Source organism: Furipterus horrens, unplaced genomic scaffold, assembly GCF_987537825.1.
Source record: "Furipterus horrens unplaced genomic scaffold, mFurHor1.1.pri manual_scaffold_1, whole genome shotgun sequence".
Lineage (NCBI taxonomy): Eukaryota > Metazoa > Chordata > Mammalia > Chiroptera > Furipteridae > Furipterus > Furipterus horrens.
Genome location: NW_028327171.1, coordinates 33,141,754 through 33,167,382, shown reverse-complemented (window position 1 = coordinate 33,167,382; position 25,629 = coordinate 33,141,754). Strand labels below are relative to the sequence as shown.

General features: G+C 39.6%; 1 protein-coding gene across 1 annotated transcript; it reads left to right on the top strand.

Annotated features, from left to right (window-relative positions):
- Positions 1-1,269: 1,269 nt before the first annotated feature.
- On the top strand, positions 1,270-25,579 carry LRRC31 (leucine rich repeat containing 31). Its single transcript, XM_090275651.1, has 9 exons — positions 1,270-1,579; positions 6,490-6,633; positions 8,148-8,315; positions 10,247-10,414; positions 10,643-10,810; positions 11,569-11,736; positions 14,522-14,689; positions 18,417-18,584; positions 24,629-25,579. The coding sequence occupies exons 1-9, from the start codon at positions 1,390-1,392 to the stop codon at positions 24,958-24,960; spliced, it is 1,674 nt and encodes a 557-aa protein (XP_090131777.1). The 5' UTR covers positions 1,270-1,389; the 3' UTR covers positions 24,961-25,579.
- The last annotated feature ends 50 nt before the right edge of the window (positions 25,580-25,629 follow it).

Genomic DNA, 25,629 nt, shown 5'->3' with positions numbered 1-25,629 from the left:
AATTAGGGAAGAAAATTTGAAAAAGAAAGGGATGCCCATTTGTGACTTCTAAAATAGTGCTCGGGTGTATGGAACATTCCATCCCACAGGCATGAAGGTGGGTTCTGCAAGGTCATTTTTAGGATCCCCTGTGAAAAATGTTTCTTGACCCATTCTGGAACATAATATTACAGAAAGACCTATTTTATAGGAAGGAAGTCATGAACATTATAGTTTGAAGAATATAAGAATATTGGGTCCCGGCCCAAGAACAGGATCTAAATTCTATTAACAGAATCTGAAACTTCCTTTAGTTTGTCTTTAAACTTCTCTTAAAATGTAAGCAAATCCCAGGAGGGATAGCAGGGTGACCTTCATGAATCTTTAGCCTTCAACCATACCAGACTGTTCACTTACCTTCATCCTCCCTGTGTGTCTTGCTACCCACAAACCAGAATTCACTCCTGGAGCCAATCATTATGTTCCACATGCCTGTGAGCATTGGAGCCTGCTGTTTTTTTTCTGCCGAGGATACTGTGCCCTTACTTTTCCTCTTAGCTAATTCCCAGTTCTTCAAAACCCAGGCAAAGACATTCACTGCTCCACGTCTGTTCTCCAAAGCAGGCTCAGTCCAGTTGTGGGTTCTCTGACTGTTGGGGTCTCCTCCCTGATGGCCCTTCTCCCAGGGTAATCATTGGCATACAGATCTGTCTTTCTACCAGGTGAAGACATGAGCTGTGTCTTGTTCTTCATTGAGTCTCTTGCATCTTGAATAATATCTGGCCCATAGTAGGTTCTGTTTAGGGAATGAATGAATTCTTGACTGCCAATGTCCTTTAAAGGGCTGGAGTAGAGAAAGTAAGAATGCCAAGAGAGAAAGCGGTAGTGTGCAGAGAGAGGAGGCCGGGGACACGGAAAGCAAGCTCTTCTGGGTGACAGTTTTGCGAAGGTTCAGACAGCTTAGTGGCATGTTCAATCATTTTTTTCTTTGTATTTTTTTCATTACCATTTAGTCCCCTTATTAAATAGTCTTTTACTAACTTTCTTAGAAGGTAACTAATTGACTGCTGAAATGTAAAATCCATTGACACATTTGATGCACTTGACAAAGTGGTATTCAATGACCTGTATCTCACACAGTAAAATAGGGCAAAGGTAAAAACTCAAATTTGCTTTGGACTTACATCTGCTACCATCTGTTGGTTCCTGGATCCTGGGTTACATCATTCTTATCGTTACATTAAACATTACCAGCAATAAAAAACATAAGGAAAAGGTGGAATTGAAAACTCGTGTCAGAAAGTTCTGATTCTACCCAGGCTTGACAGTCTTATTTTTTTCTCAGAAGTCCTAGAAAACAGAAAATAACAAGAAGATGTCTTATTGAAAAAGACCTCCTTCAACTTGACCATGAATCAGACAAGGAAGAAGAACTCCTCAGATGGAGAAATTAAACCCCAGACTTCGTTTATCAGCCAATTCTTCCGGGGTTCAAAACTCAGGTGCTCCAAAGCTGAAAGCAGAAAAGAGAGCAATGACTTTGAAACGACTGATACCCAGCCCAGCGGTGAGACCCGGAAGCCTGCCCCATTAGACACTGGTAAACTTCTGACTGCTGCTATTTCTTTATTTTTTAGAATAATGTTTTCCCCTAAAGAGATCATTGGGTTAAACTAAACCTAGTATGAATCTCTGGCGAAATGTTTATTATGTTACTTAAATGATTTCATTGGCCAATTTTATTTTAAATTGTCAAAAAGTACTATAATACTACAGAAAGGTGTAGAGAAGATACCTAATTTCTTTCTATTCTAACACAAATGATCATTTCTTCAAGATTCTTTTCAATCTTTTGTTAATGTCCATGCATTTGTGGTCAGTTACGCGGTCAACAACCATTAATCCAGTTCCTGCTATGTGCCTGCTACTGTATTTTGTAAGTGTTCACAATACAGCCATGAAAAACAGGACCTTGTGTAAACAAAGAACCAAATGCAGGTACAACTTTAGTGCTGATAAGTGATATGAAGACAAGTAAAGCAGACTAAGTAGAGAATGATGGGATGGAGGGGCTATTTTACACAGGGGTGGAGGAAAGAAGTCTCTCAATTGGTGGCATTGGAGCAGAGGTCTGAATAAAGTCAGCTATGTAGAATGGAGGAGCAAAGCCAGCCACATAGATATTTGTGGGAATAGCTTTCCAGAAAAAGGGAATTGTAGATGCAAAGGTCCAAGGTGGGACTGAGCCCGGAGTATTGAGAGGCAGCCAGGAAGTCCGGGGTGCTGAAGCAGGGTGAGAGATGGCAGAGGGAGAGTAGTAGCGACAAGTCAGTGAGGTGGCTGGGGGCCAGAATGGGCATGTTTTGCAATTACAGTAGCTCACAAATCCCTCTTTTGTTGAATGAACCAGTGATCCTGCTTCTGGAACATATACTGCTCAATTCTTATAATGCTTCATGATGTTCCTGTGCATAATTTTAACAGCTCCATAATATTGCATTACCCACATCTGCCATAATTACTTAATAAATTCCTATTTTGCCCTTCAGTGGTTATATTTGGCTTTCCCTCTCCCTTATTCCCTGCTTCATGGAATTTTAGCTTTCTTTTAAAGCATAAATTCCCAGAATAGAGATTACAAATTTGAGGGTTATGAAAATAAATATTGTTAAATTGCTCTCCAAAGACAGCATTGTATTATTTGTCAATATGATGGCATGTACAATGCCATCAATTTATTATTAATAAAATTAAATATTTATTAAAAACATTTAAAACTTTTAATGCAAACATACACAAAAATATCTAGAACAGTGTAAGTCCCCATGATCACCCCTCTCTAACAATTGTCATGGCCAGTGTTGTTTCATTTATTCCTACCCTTACTTCCATCAGATTATTTGTATTAAAGATCATGTTGCCTATAAATAGGTTAGATGTATTTTAACTGCATTTTTGTCAATAGGAAGTTAAAGTATACTTCTAAAAGAAGACAATTTCTATTAGAAAATTGTTGCTATTTGTTTTAAATTGTGGTTTGGAGCTTCAGGAACATGGTTAATGAATACCTAAAACCATGATTAAATCAACAGGCAGCTGGTTATCCTGCTGGTAAACACTGGCTGCTCAAGTCAGTCATGGCTCCTTTATTTCCATTTCTCTCAAAATGCAGTGGCTCCTGGAGTCATGTTAATTCTGCCTCCCAAATGGCTCTCAGACCTGGATCATCCTCTCCATTGCTTTTTGGTTCTCATCTTTTCCCTGGACCACTGTGACAGCTTCCTAACTTGTTCCTCTGTTTCTAGTCTTGTTCTCTTACCAACTTGTCTTGCACACTGCGACTGGATGCTGTTTGTATACACATTTATGATGGTGTCTCTCATCTGCTTAAAATCCTTCACTGAGCCCTTCTTACCTTGAAGAGAAAGTCTACACTCCCAAGAATGGTCTTCAAGTTGTTCAGGATCCACTGGCTATCTCTCCATGGCCTCTGCCTTCCCCCAGCCTCATGTCCATCCTCTACTCCCGACATTCAGATTCACTTGCAGTTTCCTAAACTGGCCGTGTTCCTTGAAGTGGGATGCCTAGAAAGACCTTCCCTTGATTCACCATCCTCCCTCTGCACCCTTCCCCTGTACACCCCTCCCTCATGCCCACACATCTTGCTGACTCCCATTGGTTTTCTAAGGTGCCAATCATGCACCACTTTTCTCTTGGAAGCTTGCCAATACCCATCCACCAGACCAGAGGTACTTACTGTCGCTCACTATTGTGTGCTACCCTGCACCCTCTCCAGGCCTCCATCATTGCACTTCTCTGTATTGTGACTGTGGCGTTCTTGTCTGTCCCCTCCATTAGACAGGTAGCTTCTTGAAAACAAGAACTTGTGATCTCATCACAAACATGTAATAATGTTTTATGAAAACATTGGGATTCTTGGTCATAAACAACAGGAACCGATACAGATTTAAGTTGGCAAATAATGAGAAGATACTGTTTAGCTCACAGAATCACCTGGATGGAGACTCTAGAGCTTGGTTCAGTGGTAAAGCAGCTGGTAAAAGACCTCAGTCACTCCCCAGACTGCTCTTATGTTATCGCTTTGTACCCCCAATGGAGTGCCAGCCCTCCCACCTCAGTGGATCTACATTGGCCCTCAGCCCACCTGCAGCAGCTCTGACTCACCAATTTCATATGTTAACTGTGACATAAGATATTCTTCAAAGAGAGGGTTTCATAGATTAAAAAAACAAAAAAACACAGTCTCATAAGTTGGTACTCATATGTAGGCGTTTTGAGATTTATCATATTGATTTATTTTGGTAATTAAAAAACCGTAAAGCTACTATTCATTCACTCACTCATTCATTCAATTAATTATTTGTTCATTCACCACACATTTACCAAGTACCTCTCATATAAAAGACTCTGCGAGTCCTCTCTCCCTGGGAGGCCCCAGTAAAGATAAGTCACTATACTCCGGAGAAAGGAACTGGGCAGGAATTATAGTCTTCATTTTATAGATGTGTAAACCAAGGCTCAGAGAAGTTGTGACTTGCTCACCCAGTGGACCTATGATTTTAACCAGATCTTTCAACTGTACTGTCTTGGACTTGCCAATCGTATCAAACATGACAGAGCAAATCTGTTAATTGGTAGGTCACTGTTGGTGACTTTTGAGACTATTTGAGTAGGCGAGTGTGGCAGCCAGAATGTAGTGGGTAACTTGGTAAATGTGATGAAGAAGTGGGAGGAGCAAGTACAAACCATCCTTCCCAAACGTTTGACAGGTGAGCAGGAGGAAGTGGTTTGAGAACACAAAGAAAAAGACTTGTTGGGGCTGGAACTTGAGCATGATTGTAGGTTGAGCCTATGGAGATAAAAAAAAGCAATAGGACACCATGCACAGAAATTTTTAAACCCCCCAAATTTAAAACACCCACACAATGGGCTTTGGAGCACACTGTTCTGGGTTCAAATTCTTACTATGCTACTTAGTTATTAACAGTCTGAGTTTCCAAATCTACGAAACAGTACAACTGTGACAACTTGCATTAAGTTTAAACAAAATGTTCTGTACTCACTGGCACGTAAGAGGCAGTCCTTCCCTATCTCCCATCCCCCGCTCTTCTCTGTTCCATCCAAAACTAGGATTGCTGGGCAAAATAAATGCAATATTTGTGACATATTTTCACTTAACGGTACCTTGTTTCCCTGAAGTTTTAATTAGACGTGCTGTTTTTGTTTTTCCTAAATCTGGCAACCCTACCCAAAATAAAATACCTTGCCTTGCATCACGTGTCCTGATAAAAATTGAAGGTCCTGATAAAAATTGAGAGGTAAGTTGGTGGAAGGTGCTGCCACCTGCTGGTGGATGTGCCAACGCAGACCATCCCAGCAAAGACGTACACCCTGCAGGTCGCTTTCTTAAAAACAGCAAGTCTCAAGACACCTTGTGGAGGAGAGATTAAGTTTTTATTATCCTTACTAATGTTTCAGTCTAAATTCATTACTACTATAATCCTACTACCTTTTAATGTCACTGGTACCAGTATGCTCATATATGTATATATTTTTAGTATGTAGTTTTATGCTTTTGTCAGGATTAGTAGAATATTACTGCACATTCATAACATGTTTTCCTACTGGATTCCAGCATACTCTTTGTCTCTGTTTTAAGTTGTACATTTTCACTTACAAAACCTCTTTAAAGTCACTGTCAGTATATGCATATTGATTTTTCCTTACAAAAGCATCATATGTTTTACATGCGTCTTAATTGCAGGCACATGCAGTAGATGCAGAACTGGTACACAATAGATGCTCAATAAAATTACAGCTTTTTAAATCACTGTAGTGATATCATTAGTATAGTGTTATTACACAGGAACTTGGTGAGATTCCTCATAAGTAGTTCCTAATTACAGAAAGGACAAATGAGGCTTTCTGAATGTATTCTCTGGCAGGCGCTCAGAAAATATAAAGCTTTCCCAGGCACTAGGCTCTCAGGATTTGTGAATTAAATGATGGAGGAAACGGGCAGCAAGTGTTTCTTTCACTCCCTGTAGCCTCTGAAGCTCATGGGTAGTGATCGCAAGGCCTCCCCTGCTCACCTGCTTGTTTAGGAGGCAAATACCTGTGCTTCACCTGGCAGTTGCATTCACCAAATCTATCTGTGCATCGTTCCAGCAGCATTCGCCTTAAACGCTGTGCTAGCAAGCTTGCCTCTTCTTCAGGAACACAACTCTGTCTATATGCTGAGAAGCCCAGGTCAGGCCAGGAAAGAAAAGCCACCGAGGTTCCTTGGGCTCTTTCGTAAGAAAAGGATCATGGGAGTGGTCAATGTTGAGCACCTGGAGTTAGGAACACAGGTTTGGGCCCTGGTAAATGCTTCAGGTTTCACACGGGACCCATTCAGTGTTGTTGTCAGTCTTTTCACTTGTTTTATTGTGATCATGATGCATCTTTAATACTGTCTGTCATTAACAGCAAGTTGTTCTTTATTCTTAGTTAAGCCACTTTCTTCAGAAATGGAACTGGGAAGCAGGACGGAGAAAAATGAGCAGTTCCTGCAGAAGCTGGGCAAAAAGGCTGTCGACAAGTGTCTAGATCTGAATAACTGCAGATTAACGACAGCAGACGTGAGGGAGATGGGTCTGTATGCAGTTGACTTTGCACAGAGAGGAACATGGGGCCTGTAGGTTGAAATGACAAGGCAAAAACTCACTTGCTCCCCAAGGTCTGCAGGGTGGCCCCAGACTACTCAGGAACAGCAGTCGCACCACTATTTTTTAAAAAAACAAGTTAATTTATCCTTCTTCAAGCTTCAAAGATTTGAGCTGAGAAAGTTCATTTGCTTGGTTTTTTTCTGAGCATTTTTACCTCCCTACTGATTGCCTTTGGCTCCCTGAAAAACATCTGTTCTTGCATTTGTTATAAATTCATGAAACTCAGCCATAGAACAGAAACTTCTTGGGAATTTAAAGGGGAATTGTGTTGTTTAGTTATCTGTGGAATGAAAAGTATAACTACCAGGAATGACTGCTTGTTGCACCCAAGCACGAGTTTAATTGTGAAGAACCCGGAGCCCACTCTGCCATCACCACCTTTTCCCCCTCTTTTTCTCAGAAACTTGAAATCAATCCTTTAATCAAATTAGATCTGTCTACCAACAAAAATGTATCAAAAGGACTACATTTTGAATGAGGAGTCCTTGGCTATTTTCATTGAAATCCATGCCATTATACTTTGGACAATTCTCTAAGAGGGAACTCGAACCATGCCCAGGGTTCTCAAATGCCCGCGTGTCAAAATCGTTTGTAGAGCTTATAGAAATGCAGGCACTTGAGTCTAACGCAAACCCATCAACTTGGAATCTCTGAGAGTGGGCCCCAGGAGCCTTGATTTTATTTTATTTTTTTTCCTTCTCAATATGTTCAATAGACTTCATGCTTCATAAAGTTAGGGTCATCGTGAACATGATGAAATTGCTACCATGCTTTGAATGCTAGTGAAAAGCAAACAATTTTCCGCTTCTGAGCATGGCCTCAGAATTTTGGAGGGTCTGGAGTTGCTGTGTCTGTAACTATAGAAGCTCAGCATCCTGTTCCGGACTGCTGCCTCCATTTTAACGTGCAAGACAGATATTGGAAAGCAAACATGCTTTGCCGCCTCTGTGTTGGCATTACCGCTCAAAACTCTTGTTGTTTCAGACATAAAGATGGCCTTGGAGAATATTTTTCACAGAGACTAACTTCACTTTTAATGAGCAATGGCAGAGACTCAGAGAAGGTTCTGATCAGTCTTTGTGCCAGTCGAAATCTCCATGTTAGTCCATTTAAGTATAACAGCAGTTTCTTAAGTGGCGATGCCCAGGTAATCAAGACAAAAAGGAAAAGGTAATAGGACCCTGCAACCTCAGCAATCCTGGCCCAGAGAGCGGTGTAGGCCATCAGCCTGAGGGTTTTGCAAAATGGAAGGACTGATATACACTTTACAGCAACAGTGGTGGGAACAGTAAAATTACCATTTCCTCAACAGTATAGAAGATTCTATAAAATCTTACAGAGATATCATTGTATTTTCAGAGTGATATTATTTGGACAAATAGAAAACTACGCCTCACAAGTTTCATATGCTAATCTGTATTTTCTTTTGTTCACATCTAGTTTCTTCGCTGCCTTTTCTCCCAGACTTGGAAAAACTGGACATTTCCTGGAATGATTTCGTAGGTGGAACCCTCCATTTAATCACTGAGCAAATGCATCTTGTCAACAAGTTAAAAAGCCTGCGTCTGGGTAGTTGCAGACTTACCTCTGATGATGTTCGAGTACTGGGTATGATGAATGCTTCTTGTAAAAGACTTCACTTAACGCACCTCTGCAGCATCACCCTCAGGGGCAAACTATCTGGGTCACCCCTCCCACCTGCTCCTGGAGTGTGTGGTGCTTGAGGCACTGTGGTGTTGAGCATTAGCATAACTTCTAAAGAGCTTTGCAACCTGTCCCTAGCATTGGGCTAATTTCCAGGTTGGAGAAGGAGAGAAGGCTGACCAGGTACCTGCTGTCATGGACTTTAAATGCAGATAACTGTACAACTTGCTTCCTCTAGTCTGCTACCTCATCTGTAAAATAGAGGAGTTGAAATAGATAGCAATTAAATTTTCCTCCAGTTCCAAAATAATCTCTTCTATTCTTCCACTTTTGTTTTATAAAAAAATGATCAAAACAAGATTTTTCAACTAAAAGCAAAGGTTTAAGTAGCATAGAAGCTCAATTGTTAGTTTACATGCTGAACATAGAATAACAGAGCAGAAGATAAAATTGGTCATGCTACTAACCCCATTTCTTACTAAAATACTTGTTTGCTGGTTTTCGATGACATTAATATTTAAAAATTTTCTTTTGATCTGAAGTTTCTTATTTCAATGATGTATTTTGATCATTTATGTCTCTGCAAAGAATTCTTTAAAAACAACACAATTCATGCCAATGTCTTCTCTCTAACCCCTCCCCACAAAATGGCCAGCTGTTGCCCCCTGGCCCACCCTTCCTATAGCTGAGGAGAAACATCAGACATTTCAGGGTTGGCCAGATCCTAGTTCATATTCTGGTCCCACTTTTAACTAGCTTTGTCACCATGGTCAAACTATTTAACCTTTCTGAGCCTCTGTTTTCTTATCTCTGAAAGGGTGTGATACCTACCTCAAAAAATTATTGTGAGGATTCAATAAGTAAATAGTTTCTATAAAGTGCCTACTACATACCAGACACATAATAGGTGCCCAGTAAGCAGTAGTTCCTCCTTTCCCTATTCCCTCATCCCAAATTTCCTTTCTGTGGTTTCACATGAGGAATTTAGCCCCACTGGTTAGCAGCTGGTTATTGTGTAGCAGAATTGAAAATTAAATGCATTGTGACTTGGGCATGAAAATCAAATGTAGTTTATTTTCTTTGATTAATCTAATCGTTTTTGTGATCTTCCATTTCCTTGAGAAACCAGGAAATAAAGTTTCTGCCCTGAGGACCCACTCCAAACTTATTTGGTCCAGGAGAGAGTGTGCATCTCTGTTGCTCCTGTGCCCTTTCCCCTGTCCCAGAGCCTCTCTCCTCTCTGGATGGATTCCTGCACCCTCTTCTGTTAGAAGGGGCTTTTCTTAGCCTTAATGGCAGATGGGGTGTAGAGTAAATGTGGTACTGGTAAGATAACATAAGTCAGGAGGCATTTCCACACCGTTACACCTGTTACAGTGATGTAGTGCAAGATGGCTAATGCATAACACTCCAGGACCCTGAGCAGTGCAAGCAAGCTAATCAATCTTATACTCTCTCTCCCTGATCCTGATACTTCATGGCTATAGAAAGCCACCCCCAATTGACTGGCGATGACACACAAAATGACACCTATGTGGAAAGAACATGCATTTTAACATGGGGCCCCTGGACTCCAAAGCCTTAATCCATACAATGAATAACCAATGGTAGAAGTCCAAGCCCAGCAGCGGACAAAAACAACTCAGTAAAAAACACCCTGCTGACAGGAGGATTTTAAAAAAATAATATTTGTTCATAAGCAAGGCTTCAGAACTTTGGAAGGAGTAGTATACTGGATCTGTACATATAGACACTCCCCTTGCTTCTCCTTGTTCCTCAGCACCTAACCAGTACCTGGCCAGCTTCGATGCTCCATAGGTAATGGTTGGATTCATTTTGAAATACATTATCTGATTTGTGGACTAGTGATCAATCTTTGGACCACTTTGTAACAGGGGAAGCACTTAAAGCATTACCTGAACTTGAAGAGCTGAATTTGTCCTGGAACAGTAAAGTGGGAGGAAACTTGCCCCTGATCCTCCAGAAGTTCCAAGCAGGGAGCAAGATGCGGATGCTGGAGCTTGTGGATTGCACCCTCACATCAGAAGATGGAACATTTGTGGGTAAGTGGAATTTGGAAGAGTCTCACCACCACCACCCCAAAAAGTGAAGATGCCCATGATTGGATGACTTGGGAGTCTAAGCTGGCTGTGCTTCCCTTCACCCTGAATTGAATGAGTGGCTCACTCCATCCCAAGGCCCACGAGGCTTTCATCTCCTCCTGTGTGCCCCAACTCGCACACCTGCATTTTTACTGAGTTGCTCTTCTGTTTGAATTTCCTTCCTTCCAGGTCAGTTGCTACCTATGCTGCAAAGTCTTGAGGTACTTGATCTTTCCATTAACAGAAACATTGGTGGCAGTCTAAACAGTATTGCTCAGGGATTAAAAAGTACCTCAAATCTGAAAGTACTGAAGTTACAGTCCTGTGGATTATCGCAACAGAGTGTCACGCTGTTGGGTAAGTTAGCAATGGCCGAAGTTTATTTATGTATACAATTTTATTGTATGTGTTTATGTGTACATATCATTTTACTTCATGTTTTTTATATTTTTATAATTTTATATAAAATATAAACTGGTTATGTTGAGGAATAAGATTATGGGTCATTTAAATCTTCTTTATGTAGTTTTTCTTTTACAGTGAGCATATACTTTCATGACTACAAAAATAAACTTTTTAAATGGCTGAATCTGAAAAAGCCAGGATATTTTAGCTTTAAGATAGATACTGGGCAAAAGTGTCTGTGCTATTAAAGCACTTCATTTTTCTCTTACTTTTGAAAATGTCAGCATTATTTTATGCTCAGTAGTAAGTAGGAATTGGTGCTGATAAAAGGCATGGCTTCAGTGGTATCCATAGTCAGAGCATCCATGTTAAGGGAAAATATGAAATGAAATTGAGTTTTCCCTTTGACTTACAGAGCCCATAATATTCTTCTCACTGACAGTTTGAGTAAGTCTGGAATTCTAAGAAAACGCCAAAGCTCAAGTACAGTAAGAGAACCATTAATGGCAGAATCATTGTATGTTTGAAGTCATTGTCAAATCCAAAGAGGGGAGGATGGTAGGGAACCTGCAGTCTACAGTTATTCTTCAGCGTTGGCCTTTTTCTAATGTATTTCCTCAGTCTCCCTTTTGCACACAGATCCCCTCCCCTGTTCCATGCCTGCCTACCACCTTGTAATATGTCAGAATGGGATTTTGACTTTTTTGTAGATGCTGCTTTTAGATATTTGGGTGAGCTGAGGAAACTTGACCTTTCCTGCAACAGGGAGCTGGGTGGAGGTTTTGAAGACTTGCCAGCTCAGCTGGCCACGCTGGAGCATCTGGAAGTCCTGGATCTTCACCAGTGCTCACTAACAGCAGGCGATGTGCTGTTGCTAAGTATGTGCCGCAGAACAAAGGAAGGCCTTTGGGACCTTGACATATGTTTGGAATCTTAGCAAATTTGAGATATACCTTTAAACTTACTATTTATGAAGTAACTGGGAGGCTTAAATCATAAAAGTTCTGTGAATTCCCCAGTATAGTATTTGGCATGTATTAAATGCCCAGTAAACGTTAGTGAACCTAAAGTCCTCCTATACATGTCTGTAAATGGTAGACATGGCACTTGAAGGAGAGCATTTTGGATTTATGTTGTTGTTTAGAAACAAATCTGTTAGCGTCACCAAGTTCATTACAGAGAGGAGTATAGAGAGAAAGCCAAAACAAAGGGTATTGAGCCTTGCAGATTAACAAGTAAGTTAAGTTGCTTAGCTACAAATGAACTTACAGAAAAAGTCAGTAGAGTGGTGTATAACAGTTGTACATCACAACTCTAGCTAATACACTTACTTTCTAGCCTGGACATAATAATGTTATTACTACAATATGTAATGTATAAATGAAGTTTCCCATAGCACACAGCAAGCACAGCCTTGAGAATAAGGGTTTTATTCCACCTACAAACACAATAAACCTTCAAAGTACCTCTAGAACCTGATCACAGCTCACCATCTAGACCTCTGCTACCTTGGGTTAGGCCATGGTCATCTCATGCCTAGATGATCCCAAGAGTTCGAATGGGTGCCCTCTTCCTCTGTCACTCTGACTTCATTCCCTACGCTTTCCCTTCATTGGCACTACTCCAGCCGCACCTTCTGTGCTCATCCTCATACACACTGGCCACGCTCTGTCCCTGGGGGCTTTGCCCTTGCGCTCTCTTCAGATCATGGGCTCCTCCTGGGTAGGGGTGTGTCACCTTCAGCATCTCCCCTTTGCTCAAATACAGGGGCTGGCAAATAGTGGTACCCATAAAATGTTAGTTTAATATATGATTGAATAAATGAATGACTCAATGAAGAAGAATAAAAAGAAATTTTTTAGTTGCTTTTAGTACAATTTGGGGAGGAAAACAGTAAAATAGGTTTTTAGGTCTAACATCTATCTTTAAAACCTGCTTAATTATTTCTTAGGCTCTTATCCCTCAATTTTGGAAAATGAGAGTTCAAGGCTTTCAGATTTTAAAGTAAGAAAATAACCCCCCTTTGAGCTCCAGCTAGAGCTTTATAAGGTATAACTATTCACTCTACATGTGCGTGTCATACCTGGGACTGGCTCTCCTGAGTTATCAGTCCATCAGATTCCAAATAATACATTTCCCTTGGTACACCTGAACAACATGAATATCACATCTCACGTTGTTGCTCAGAGGGAGATTAAACTGCTGGAGGACCTCAACTGTTACCACTAATATAACAGAGGGATTAGCTTCTCTTATGTAGCTTCACAACCACCAACATGGGTGAATGGCCCTGGAAAGTTAATAATTATTTAAAAGCTGTAGCAAATTGCATTGTTTTCCTTCTGCTTACTTTTGAAAAAAAAGGAAATTAAAATTCATTCTGTTGATGTAGTATGTACTAAATGCAGAGAACTTTATATGTTAAATAATTGAGCATTCTTTTTTATTAATGAGAGAGAGATAGAGAGAGAAAGAGAGAGAGATTAATTTGTTGTTCCACTTATTTACTCATTCATTGGTTGATTCTTGTATGTGCCAGGGATAGAACCCACAACCTTGCTGTATAAGGACAGTGCTCTAACCAACTGAGCTACCTGGCCAGGGCCATGTTTTTCTTGTTTTGTTTTTTTGTTTTTAATTAAGCATTCTTTTATCTGATCATCCTAGACAGCTCCAAAGAAATGGAATTATAGATTATTTAGTCAACAACTGTGTTGTGGGCTTACGAAAATTCACAGTCAAGGAGCTTCACCCTGCTATGGGCAGTAATAATCCAATAAATATCCAAATTACACAGTGAACTACAAAGTGCTGTGGAGGTTCAAAGAAAGAGTAATTGTTGCATCTATTTGGATCACAAGTGCTTGCCTTTCCTTCACCTTTCTTTCTCTTGTTCTCCTTCCCTCCTTATATAATTTAGACTTCTGTATTTATCTACTTGGTTTGTGACTCTGATGTCCCAGGTTCTGATGCACATTCTGGGAATGAAGCAGTTCCTACACACAGAACTCAACTTCAGTGAGGGAAGAAAGACAAATACACAAACAAAAACATCACATAGTGGGGATGCTATGAGGAAAATAAACTAGGGTGATGTGATAGTGACCAAGGGGTCAGGGTGACCAGGGCTTAGGATACCACATTTTCACACCTCAGGGACCCTCAAGGCCCAATCCAGTGCTGTTACCAACAGACATCTGTTCTGATTGCTTGATGTCATTGCCTTCCTAGTACTTATATTCTGAGAAAAGAATAATGATATTGAATATTAATTAAGCAGTTGATGTGTGCCAGGCACTGTACTGAGCACGTTAGATATAGAGCAAGTTGTTTAATCTTCCCAATGACTCTGTGAAGTAGAATTGCTATTCTTGTTCTTGAGAAAACTGAACTTCAGACACATTAAGTAACTTGTCCAAAGTCACACAGTTCTTCGGTAGCAGAGCCAGGATTAGAGCCCAGTTCTCTGTCTCCAAAGTTTTTGGAGAGAGGTTTGGAAGTGGAAGAACCCAGACTGCATACTGGGAAGAGGGGCTGGTTTGTGTGGTGTGTAAGCGTGTAATGGAGGGCGGGGCTTGCCAGTCAAGGAGACTGTGGGAACCAAACACCAGAGACTCTGTTTGAGACCGTACCTAAAACATGTTACTGCTGCTATTTGAACAGCCCAGGTTATTCCTTTACTCTCGAGTCTTCAAGAATTGGATTTATCTGCCAACAAAAAGATGAGCAGCTCTTCTGAAAACCTACTCAGCAGGCTCCGATTTTTACCAGCATTGAAGTCATTACTAATCAACAACTGTGCTTTGGAAAGGGAGACTTTTACTGCCCTTGGTAAGAGAATCCTCAGGAAGCATGTTATAGTAACACATGGGGGTGAAAGGCGGGTCTCTCCCTACAGGTGAACTTCATTATTCCAAGACTCAGCCATAGGCAAAGGTGTAACATACTATTTTGCCTTCTTTTTAGAAAATATGCTTCCTTAAAAGTGACATTCTGAAGGGCACATGAATAACTCTGGCATGTGCACCTTTAACATTTAAAATTTAAAGTGTATATAACCCAATTCTGGAGGTCCATGCCCACAGTAACTTGTAATTTCAACGAGGTGCCCATATAAATAGGGATTGCAGTCTGATGGGAAAAGGGAGGCAGTTAGTAGCCTGTGGGCCCAGCTGACTGTCTAGCACCCACTTCCCAACAGGATTTGTTGTCCTCTCTCTGGACCCTGGGCATGCCTGGAGATCTTGGGTACAGCTCAGCCTACCTCAAGGGTCTACTGAATCTGGCATTTCTGCCTTTTCGAGGACAAGAGTATCACTAGCAAGTAGTGGGAGACATTTCGAAGCAAAGAGATTCTGCAGTATTATCCCAAATATACCACCCAGTCAGCCAGCAATTTGGTACATGGTGCCTGGTGGGGGGCCCCAATACCTGGCTCAGAGACTCGCCAGGACTCACAGGTCTCAGATATAGTCATTCTCATGTTGAGATTTATTGCAATAAAAGGATATAAAGCAAAGTCAGCAATGGGAAAGGTACATGGGGTGAAGTCCTGGGGAAACCAAGCACAAGCTCCCAAAAGTCTGCTACTGGTGGAATCAACAGGACACATTCCTTTCCTCCTGCACGTTGTGACAACACGTACAAAATGTCTACAGGGGAGGCTCTTCTGAACCTTCACGTCCAGGGTTTTGTTGGGGGTTGGCCACCCAGGCACCCTCTACCCAACACATACCAAATTCCAGACTCACAGAAGGACCGCTGGCGTCCCGCATAAGTCATATTACTTGTACACAAACACTTTAGGCATAGTGAACCTCCCTTATCAGTCAGGGAATGGTGGGAATGCTTCCAAATTAAGTTGCCAGATGTCAGCCAAGGGCCAAGCTTGCAAGCAAGCCTTCCTAGGGAGAGAAGTCTCAGGCCTAGTAGGTTAACTCGTTTTTGCACACACACAAATATGAGAAAAAAATAAAGTCCTCCTCCCTGACCTTCCAAGTGTTATGTCAGTTGATGCTTCCTTAAAAATGAATTGTACTATGGACCAAAGGCTATTATTAATAAAATAAGTGTATTATATTAATAAGTAGCTATTTTTTAATATCTGTTGCTAGAAATAAATGCATATTTATTACTTACCCCAGATTCTAAGAACTCTAGATTTAGGGTATTCTTGCCCCCATTTTCAGCCGAAGTATTTCATTCAGCTCACATAGACTTGGTCCTTGCCATGTACTGCTCAAGTCATTGCTCATATCATTATCCACGTATCTGGGTGAGGAAAACTAGCGAATATGTACCTTTCAGATCTGGAGTTCTTAATCTGGGGATCATGGACTCCCCCCCTCCGCCAACCCAGGTCAGAGAGTCAGTCTATAGCTATGTTTGGGGTATGGGGCTGTGTGAATTTCCTATAACTGATTGCAATTATTTTGTGGGAGGTATATGGCACATTTTCTGGCTCCAAAGCACCTGGAATTGGACTGCCTAAAATAAAATCCTGGCTCTGGGTCTTGTGACCCAAGGTACTGAATATGTCTGTGCTTTGGTTTCTTTGTCTATAAAATGTAAAATTAAATAACAGTATCCTATCTCATAAGAATTAAATGACTTAACACATATAAAGTTCATAGAAAAGTGCCTGGCACATAGTAAATGCTCAATAAGTGTTAGCTGTTAATAGGAGAGAGTCTATAAATTCTATTTAAGAGATAAATTGACTCTTATCACTACCAGTTAAAAAATGGATCTTACCACTACCCAATACTGCTTATAAAAACCTCCAGTAAAATCCAAATTCCTTCATGTGCTCTAGAAGACCCAAGTGATGTGGCTCCAGTACCGCTCTGCCACTGTCCCTCTTGTTCCCCAAACCCAGCCTCAGTTGGCTTCTTTTGGTTCCTTCATATCACTGAGTTCTCTCCTGCCTCTAGGCCTTCCTGTTCCCTGGAATTCCCTAGCCCCCATTCTTTCCTGGGAAGCTCTGATTTCAGGTTTTATAAACATCCCCTTCTAACAGCCCCTCACTATCTACATCAGAAGCCCCTATATCTTCTTTATAGCCTTTATCAGAATTAACCATTATGTATGTATATATTTATTTATTTTTAATGTCTGCAGTTATCTCAGATTGTAACATTGAAGGCAAGGATTGTGTTTATTCTTCATGCATACCCAAAGCATATTTTAGATATTTTTACATATTAAGTAAGTAGATAAATATATAGATAGAGAGATTAACTTCTCAAAGGGGTCAAATGGTTAGGTAAGCACACACACCCACATACATACATACATACACACACACACACACCACATTTCACTTCTAAGAGTAATGTTCAGTTAGAAAAGTTCCACAGCAAATAAATTTGGGGACAACATGATATTTTATAAATATTCTTCCTAGTTTGAAAATGTTGAATTTTGTTTTTAATTTTGCATCTTCTATAGAAGACACAGCTCTTTCCAATTACAGCTGCAGATTCAACAGATCATAATCAAGTAACTATTATACTAAACTATCTCTTCTAACATAAACTTATCATTCAATATTAAATTCAATATAAATTAAGAAGTAAGTCAAGTAATATATATTTCTCTATGTCACTTTTAGAAGAAAAAATTCCATTTTTTTACTGAGAGGTCTCTGTACCATATGTCTTGGAAGGGTTTTCTTACTAGATATTATAAAAGAATACATATTTTCCTCTTGAACATAATTTATTTTTTAGAAATAAGGCAGAAAGAAAGAACTTTAAACTGTAATTAACTACTTACTTGTAAATAAGGTGTTCTGGTCAATTTTAATGTTAGGGGAAATTAAGAATTAAACAGAAAATTCTTTTTCTTTTTTATTTTTTTTAAATTTACTTATTTATTTTCAGAGAGAGGGGAAGGGAGGGAGAAAAGGAGAGAGAGAAACATAAATGTGTGGTTGCCCCTTGTACGCCCCCATCTAGGGACCTGGCCTGCAACCCAGGCATGTGACCTGACTGGGAATCGAACCAGTGACCCTTTGTTTCACAGGCCAGCATTCAATCCACTAAGCCATACCAGCCAGGGCCAGAAGATTCTTTTAATTTCTTTTAAAAATCTTTCTAAACATATTATTTCCATTCCTTGTCTCTGTAACTACAGTAAAGGAAGCCCAAACACATTTGGGGTTTCAGAGTCCTAGAGAGCTTTGACCCTCTCTCTGAGTTTCAGCAGCAACTGCACAGTGGAATATGTCAAACCAGAGCACATGCTGGAAACCTAGACCAGCAGCCCAAACTCTTTGCCTCTTTCTCCTTCTTAAATATGAGGTAAAGGAAAGAAATTCCAGGTGACAGTGAATTCCATTTAATCAACTTTTACTTTTCTACAATTCCCAACATTTCTCCCAAATAAAAATAGACAACATAAATGGAGGCCATGAATTTCAGGCAGGAGAGAACAATCTCTACAACTTTCAGAACGTTGGTTATGTTGATACATTGCTTTACCCTAGGTTCCCCTGATTCAAGGCTTATGACCTCTATGGAAGCCTAAATTATTGCTCTTATTGCTCTCATTTTAGCTGATGCCTCCATTCACCTCCCTGCTCTGGAAGTGTTCAGCCTTTCCTGGAATAAGTGTGTTGGTGGTAACCTGAAGCTGCTGCTGGAAACACTGAAGCTTTCAACGTCCCTTCAAGTGCTTAAGCTAAGCAGCTGTTCCCTGGTGACCGAGGACGTGGCTCTCCTGGGTTTGTATCTGTGGGTTCCGAAGCAGTCCTGGTATGCAGAGCCCAATGTGCCTGCCCAGCAAGCCCAGGGGCAGGGAGGTGGAGAAGGCAGAGGGGCCTGTGGCCCTCTTTGCAGTTTCCCTTCCCCCAACACTTGTTTTGGAGAGATCTCATTAAAACAAATGAAGGCAATTCTAAAACAAGAAAGACAGTGGAGGACGTTTCATAAAAGGAGCTAGACATAGATGTGGTGGTGGGAGGTTCCTGCCAGGCAACTAGTTCCACACCTCCCCATACATGAGAGCCTTCGGTGTTCTTAACCAGCTCAGTGTTAACCAAACTTCAGTCATCTACATTCTACCTCTACAAATTTTGCTCTATCCATATGGTACCTGCATTATTACTTGACTTTTTCTTTATATTGATTCTTTTAACTTAAATGCTTTTATTTAAACAGGAAACCGATCATCATGACTCATAGATAGACATTATTAGACTGTTGCCAGCTGAAGGCTTTGAGTAGAGGGTCCTTCATTCTTTTAGAAAAAGAGGTGGTAATGATTGAAGGCATTCTGTAGCACCAGTCTGACACTTTCTCCATGTCAATTTAGAAAGACAGGACGAGAATTGAATAAGAAGTAATCTTTGCACTGTGAGATTCCAGGCTATTCAACACTTAGCCAAATATCCTCTAAAAGCACCTTTACGTGTCCAGCTTCCATTGGGAAACAGTGAATTGGAGAGTACATCTGTCTCCCATCTACCCTCGTCTACACATGGTATCTACCCATCACTACTCAGCCACCAGCAGCCAGTCTCTGAAGCAGTGAGAACCCTCCAGATAAAGGGTCCAGAACAATGACTTCAGCTAGTTGTACCTGTGTCCTCCGTGTACATGCAGTCAGTTCTGCTCTAACATGACATGTGTGCCTAAAAAATCACGCACTATGCAAAAATCACACAATAATAACCACGGGGCTTATGATTAGAAGCGCAACACTCAAAAACGTCATCAGTGACACATTTTTAAAAATAGGCAACTAATAAAAATGCTAGTCAGTTTTATCTGTGTAAAATGGCTGAGAAATACATAAATACTTACAGTAAATAGGCATTTTATCTTGAAAGAGAATTAAGATTTGTGGGAGTGGGCACTCTCACTGGCTTACTTCTCTGTCCCACACCTAACAGCCTGTACACTAGAGGAAAAGAACAAAGAGAGAAAGGGAAGAAGAAGAAAAAGAGAACAGAGAAGAACAAGACAAAACTGGCTGAGAGGAAGGGGGAAATTGAAGAGGCAAAGGCTCAGGGCTGCGCAGCCATGGGTTGCAGCTTGTGAGTTATTTTAAATGGTGGAAGAAGGATTAGCTCATGTCAGATGGAGAGTTTGAACCTGGATGTGGATGGGTGAGGCTCATTGTCCTTCGGAGGTTTGTGTGGGTGTGGGGATTTTCTTTATTGCTAGACCTGACTTGGCGCAGTTGGGTACAGTTCTGTGTATTTACTTAGTGTTTTCTATGGAGGTATTACACATAAGCAAACAAAAAATTTATATTATACTCACATTGTTTCCTGATATTTCAATCTAGTTGGGACAAATTTGTTTTTAAAACAAATTCTATGGCAAAACATTATAATTAGAAGATGGGGACAAAGCATTGTGACTTTAATTTGCATATCCCTAATGGCTAATGGTGGTAAGCATTTTTTAATGTACTTACTTGTCAACTGTATGCATTTTGGGGTCAAGTATATATTCTAATCTTTTTCCTAAGTTTAGAAATTGGATTGATGAGTTCTTTAGGTTTTACAAGTCCTTTATCAGATCTGTACTTTGCAAATGTTTTCTCTGATTCTATAGCTTGTCTTCTCATTTTCTTAACAGTATCTGTAGAGCAAAACTTACAGTTTTGATGAAGACTATCAAATTGTTAATTTGATGAATAGAGCATTCTGTGTTGCATCTTAGAGCTTTTTGCAAAACACAAGTTCTCAAGGACTTTTTCTATATTTTCTTCTACAAGTTTTATATTTATATTTTGACTTATTATTCATTTAGAGTTATTTTTGTACAAGGTGTAAGATATGGACCAAAGTTGTTTTTGCATATGAGCAACATTTGTTGAAAAGACTATCTTTTGTTTGTTGTATTCCCTTTGCATCTTTGTGAAAAATCAATTGGTCATATATGTGAGGGCCCATTTCTAGTCTGTCTAGTCTCTTCTACTCATCTACTTATCTACTGTTTTGTAAATACAGTAGCTATATAGTGTATATGTTACTGAAGCTTTATATTAAGACTTGAAATTAGGTAGTGTGAGTATTCTGACTTCGTTCTTTTGCAAAACTGTTCTGGTTATTCTAGTTCCTTGACATTTCCATATAAATTTTAGAATCAGCTTGTTAACATCTACAAAAAGTCCTGCTGCCATTTTGATTGGGATTGCACTGAGTCTATAGATAAATTCAGTGAGAAATTATGTCTCTACTATAATGAGCATTCTAACCCATGAACACAGTACAACTGTCTTTTTATTTAGGTCCTTTTTTATTTCTTTCATTGGTATACAGATCCTATACATATTTATTTTTTTTACTTTTTAAATTTATTTTTATTGTTTTTCTATTACAGTTGTCCCATTTTTCCCCCATTGCTCCCCCCCACCCAGCCCACCCCTTCTCCCACAGTCAATCCCCACCTCGTTGTCCACGTCCATGGGTCATTTATACTAGTTCCTTTACTAAACCCTTCCCCTACTTACCCTCCTTCTCTCCCTCCCCCCTAATAACTGTTACTCTGTTCCTTGATTTTGTTGAGTATTTCATTTTTTATAAAGATACTATTATAAAAGGTACTATTTTAGAACCTTGATTCCCAGTTGGTCGTTGACGTAGTACATATGTAGATATGCAATTGATTTTTGTGTATTTACATTTTCTACTGCAGCTTTGCTAAGTTCGTCTATTAGTTCTAGGAGGTTTTTTTGTTTTGTTTTGTTTTTGTAGACATTGTAGGATTTCCTACATGTCTTCTATAATTAGAGACAGTTTTACCTCTTCTTTTCCAGTCTGCATATCATTTATTCTTTTTTCCTGGTTATTTAATGGGCTAGAATTTCCTGCAGATGTTGGATGTAGGGAGAACAGACATTTTGCCTTGTTCCCAATATTAGAAGAAAGGATTTAGTCTTTCACCACTAAGGGTATTGTTAGCTATTGTTTTTTAAATGGATGGGCCCTTATCAGGTAAAGGAATCCTAATCTAGCAAGAGGTCTTATAATGAATTAAAGATAAGTCTTGCCCTGACCAGTGTGGCTCAGTTGGTTGAACATCATCTCTCAAAGCCCATTTCACCTAGCTTGTTAAATTTACGGAAATAAAGTTATTCTCTTATTATACTTTTAATGTTTGCAATGATACCCCCTCTCACATTCCTGATATTGGTCATTCATGTTTTTATATTTCTTTTTTTCTTGGCTAATCTGCCTAAAGGTGTATTAGTTTTGTGTTGCTGTGTAACAAACTAATTTGTGGCTTAAAACGATACCTTTATTTGCTCACAGTTCTGTAGGTTAGAAGTTTGGCACCACTTGTCTGGGTTCTCCACTTAGGGTGTCACAAGGCTGAAATCAAGCTGTCAACCAGGCTGAATTCTCATCTAAAGGTTGGGGACAAATCCACTCTCAATTCATTCTTATTGTTGGCATAATTCAGTTCCTTGAAGCTGCAGGACTAAGGTTCCTGTTTTCTTGGTAGCTCTCAGCTATAAGAGGCCACCAACATTCCTCAATACATGGTTCCTGATGTCTAAGAAGCATTGGGTGTCAGTGCTTCTCATAGTTCAAATCTTTCTGACCTTTTCTGTGTCCCCCTTTCTCTTCTGCGGTCAGCTGGAGAAATGTCATTAAGTTAAACCCACCTGGATAATCTGCATTTCTTAAAATTGACTGTGCCATATAACGTAACTTAATCATGGGAGTAAAATCCATTATATTTACTGCCCTGGGGCTTAGAGTGAAAATATTGGGGCCACCTTAGAATTCTGACTACCATGAGAGGTTATCAATGTTACCAACCTTCTCAAAGATTCAGCCTTTGGTTTTATTTTTTATTTTTATTTTTTGAGTGACTTGGACACTAATAAACAGATATGTTATTTAAAGTCTATAAATTAAATTTACTTCTTCAATTATTTTGTCTGCATCAAATTTTATTAATCATAGCTCAGCCATTATATGCTTTAAAAATTTTTACTACCAGTTTTTATTCTTAGATCAAATTTATACTTTTACATTTTGTCAAGGGATTTTTTCCTTTCAGTTTTTACCTGGTAATATGTATTACTATGTGTGGTTTTCACCATTGTCACTTTTATATTGCTGCTATTATTTCTATCAGAAACATTCTTTAATATTTTTAAACCACTAGTAGCTTATGTTTTTTATAAATAACAGCATTAATTTTTTCATATAATAAACTATGAAAAAAATAGTTTCATGGCCTGTGATCTAATTACCCAGATTAAAAAATACATAAAGAATATAAAATAGTAAAATACAATAAATACAGTACTCACCTGATTGGAACATTCAAACAATATAGGAAAGGTGAAATGATGCTTGGGGTTTGCTTTAAAATACTGAAAAGAAAAGAAAAAAGCAAAGGGGATGGGACTAGGTGAGCCAAGATTGGTGTAATGAAGGTAACTGTTGAGGCTGAATGATAGGGGCTTGGGGATTCACTCTCCTAATCTGTACACTTTTAGTATGCTTCAAAAATTTCCACAATAGAAACTTTTCTAAAGAGAAAAAGCATGCACGTTGTTTTTCACACTGACTTATGTCTTGAGAGCGTGGTGAGTAATGTTGCAAGGCTGAACGACAGAAAGGAAGAAACATATGGACATGGGTATCTAGGGACTGAGTGTAACTGTTGTGTGTCCATACTGCTAAACTGTCAAGTGCACTGTGGAATCAAACCTGTCACAAAGGAAAGTAATGGGAATGGAGTATCCCACTCGGTCAGGAAGCCATGATGTATAAGAAATGATTGAAAAAAACAAGGCGTGTTTAATCCCAAAGGGGCAAAATTTGAGGGGACCTGACTGTTGTCCAACACCACGGGGCTAGCAGGAGGAGCTGAGGTTTCAGGCAGGCTGACGTGAATGATGGGGGCAAGTCACCAGAAGGCAGATGAGGGCCCAGAGGAAGGGCATCCTCCTGCTGAGAGCTGCTTCACTCTGTGGGGCAACCTAAATGGGTGCTTCAGGCAGAACTGGGCTGGTCACCATAGAGAAGCTATGAAAGGGACCCTTCTCTGGTCATCGATCTGGATCCTGAATTAGGAGACCTCCAAGGTCCCTTGCAACTCTGAGATTTTACACTACTCATCTCATCTCTATAATACATTTTGACTTTGACTGAAAAGGAAAGGATGTACTGTTTAACTTGGCGAAAGTTGTTATCTTCTCTTAGCTTCATCATTATTATTTATAAAGTGTTATTGTAGGTAGTACAATGATATGTGCTATTCAAAGGGAAAATTGTGTATTAGAGGTCTCTCAGTTGGATTAGAAATTATCCAGGTATATTTTGTACATGGAAAGCGCTCAATTAAATAATTGTTGACTAAAGAATGACAGAATGAATGACCAGTGAACAGTTAAACAGTGTTAAACAGCAAGGAGACTGTTTACTAATGGTCCTCAGTTGAAGCTAATGAGCCATCATTCCTGGCATTTAATTAGAGAAAGTCTGCAGGAAGAGCTGGGTTGCCATTGGAGTAAAAAGCAGGAACTTGACCAAAAAAAATTCTTTGTGTTGGGCTTTACTAAGATAAAAACATGCATTTTCAAGTTGTACATGGGCTGCACAAAGAGGAAATTTGTGACTAAAGCAATTTCAGATGCCCTAAAGAAAGCTGCTAGCTAATAAAAAATCATTACTAGTTACCAATCTTGCCATTACTAATATTGGATCTACTGTGTTGTGTTATTGGAAGTGGGGAACAGCCATGAGAGAAAGGATTCTTGTATTTTAGCATTGATAGTGGTTTTGTTTTTCAGCATCCATAATACAGACAGGTCATCTGGCCAGGCTGCAGAAGCTTGACCTGAGCTATAATGACAGCGTCTGTGATGCAGGATGGGCCATCTTCTGCCAAAACGTGTGGCTCCTCAAAGAATTAACTGAGCTGGATATTAGCCTTCGGCCATCAAATTTTCGAGATTGTGGACAATGGTTTAGAGACTTGTTATGCGCCGTGACCAGACTTCCGGAGATCACAGAAATAGGAATGAAAAGATGGATCCTCCCACCTCCCCTGGAAGAAGAACTAGAATGCTTTGACCAAGACCACAGAAGCAGCATTCGCTTTGACCATGGTGGATGTCAGTAAGCTGATTTCTTAAGGTCACATATATGATTCTATTTACATAACATTCTTGGAATAACAAAATTATAGAGAGGGAGAACAGCTTAAGGATTGAGAGAGGGGTAGGTGGCAGATGTGACTAAAAAGAAAATAACACAGTGAAGACCTGAGGTGATGAAACAATTCTGTATCTTGATTGTGGTGGTGTCTACATGAAGCTCCATGTGACAAAACTGCATTGACCTACACAGACATATAAGTGAGTGTGTGTATAATGATGGAATCTGAATAAGTTCTCTTGATGGCACCATGTAGCTTTTCTGATTTTATTACTGTATCATAGTTATGCAAGGTGTCAACACTAAGGAAGGCTAAAGGGTACATGGACCTCTGTACATTTCTTTGGAATTTCCTCTGAATATATAATTATTTCAAAATTAAAAACTTTTTAAAGTAGACAGAATACTATATTGAGCCTCCATGTGCCTATCAGATTCTTCTGTAATGGTAAGTTTATGGCCAATCTTATTTTATTTGGATCCCCTACACTTGCCTCTCTCTGATGTTATTAGAAAGCAATTCCCAGGCCTCATATCATTTTATCACAAATATTTCAGCCGAAGTAATGGTCTTTATTTTTATACATAACCATAAGTCTATGAATAATTTTAGTGTGGTAGGTATCTAATTCCT

What these genes read in the sequence shown, in the direction of transcription:
- LRRC31 (XM_090275651.1), top strand. Translation starts at nt 1,390, where the DNA reads ATGAATCAGACAAGGAAGAAGAACTCCTCAGATGGAGAAATTAAACCC. An exon ending in GCCTGCCCCATTAGACACTG is followed by an intron (nt 1,580 to 6,489) that starts GTAAACTTCTGA and finishes CTTTATTCTTAG; the next exon opens with TTAAGCCACTTTCTTCAGAA. An exon ending in TGATGATGTTCGAGTACTGG is followed by an intron (nt 8,316 to 10,246) that starts GTATGATGAATG and finishes ACTTTGTAACAG; the next exon opens with GGGAAGCACTTAAAGCATTA.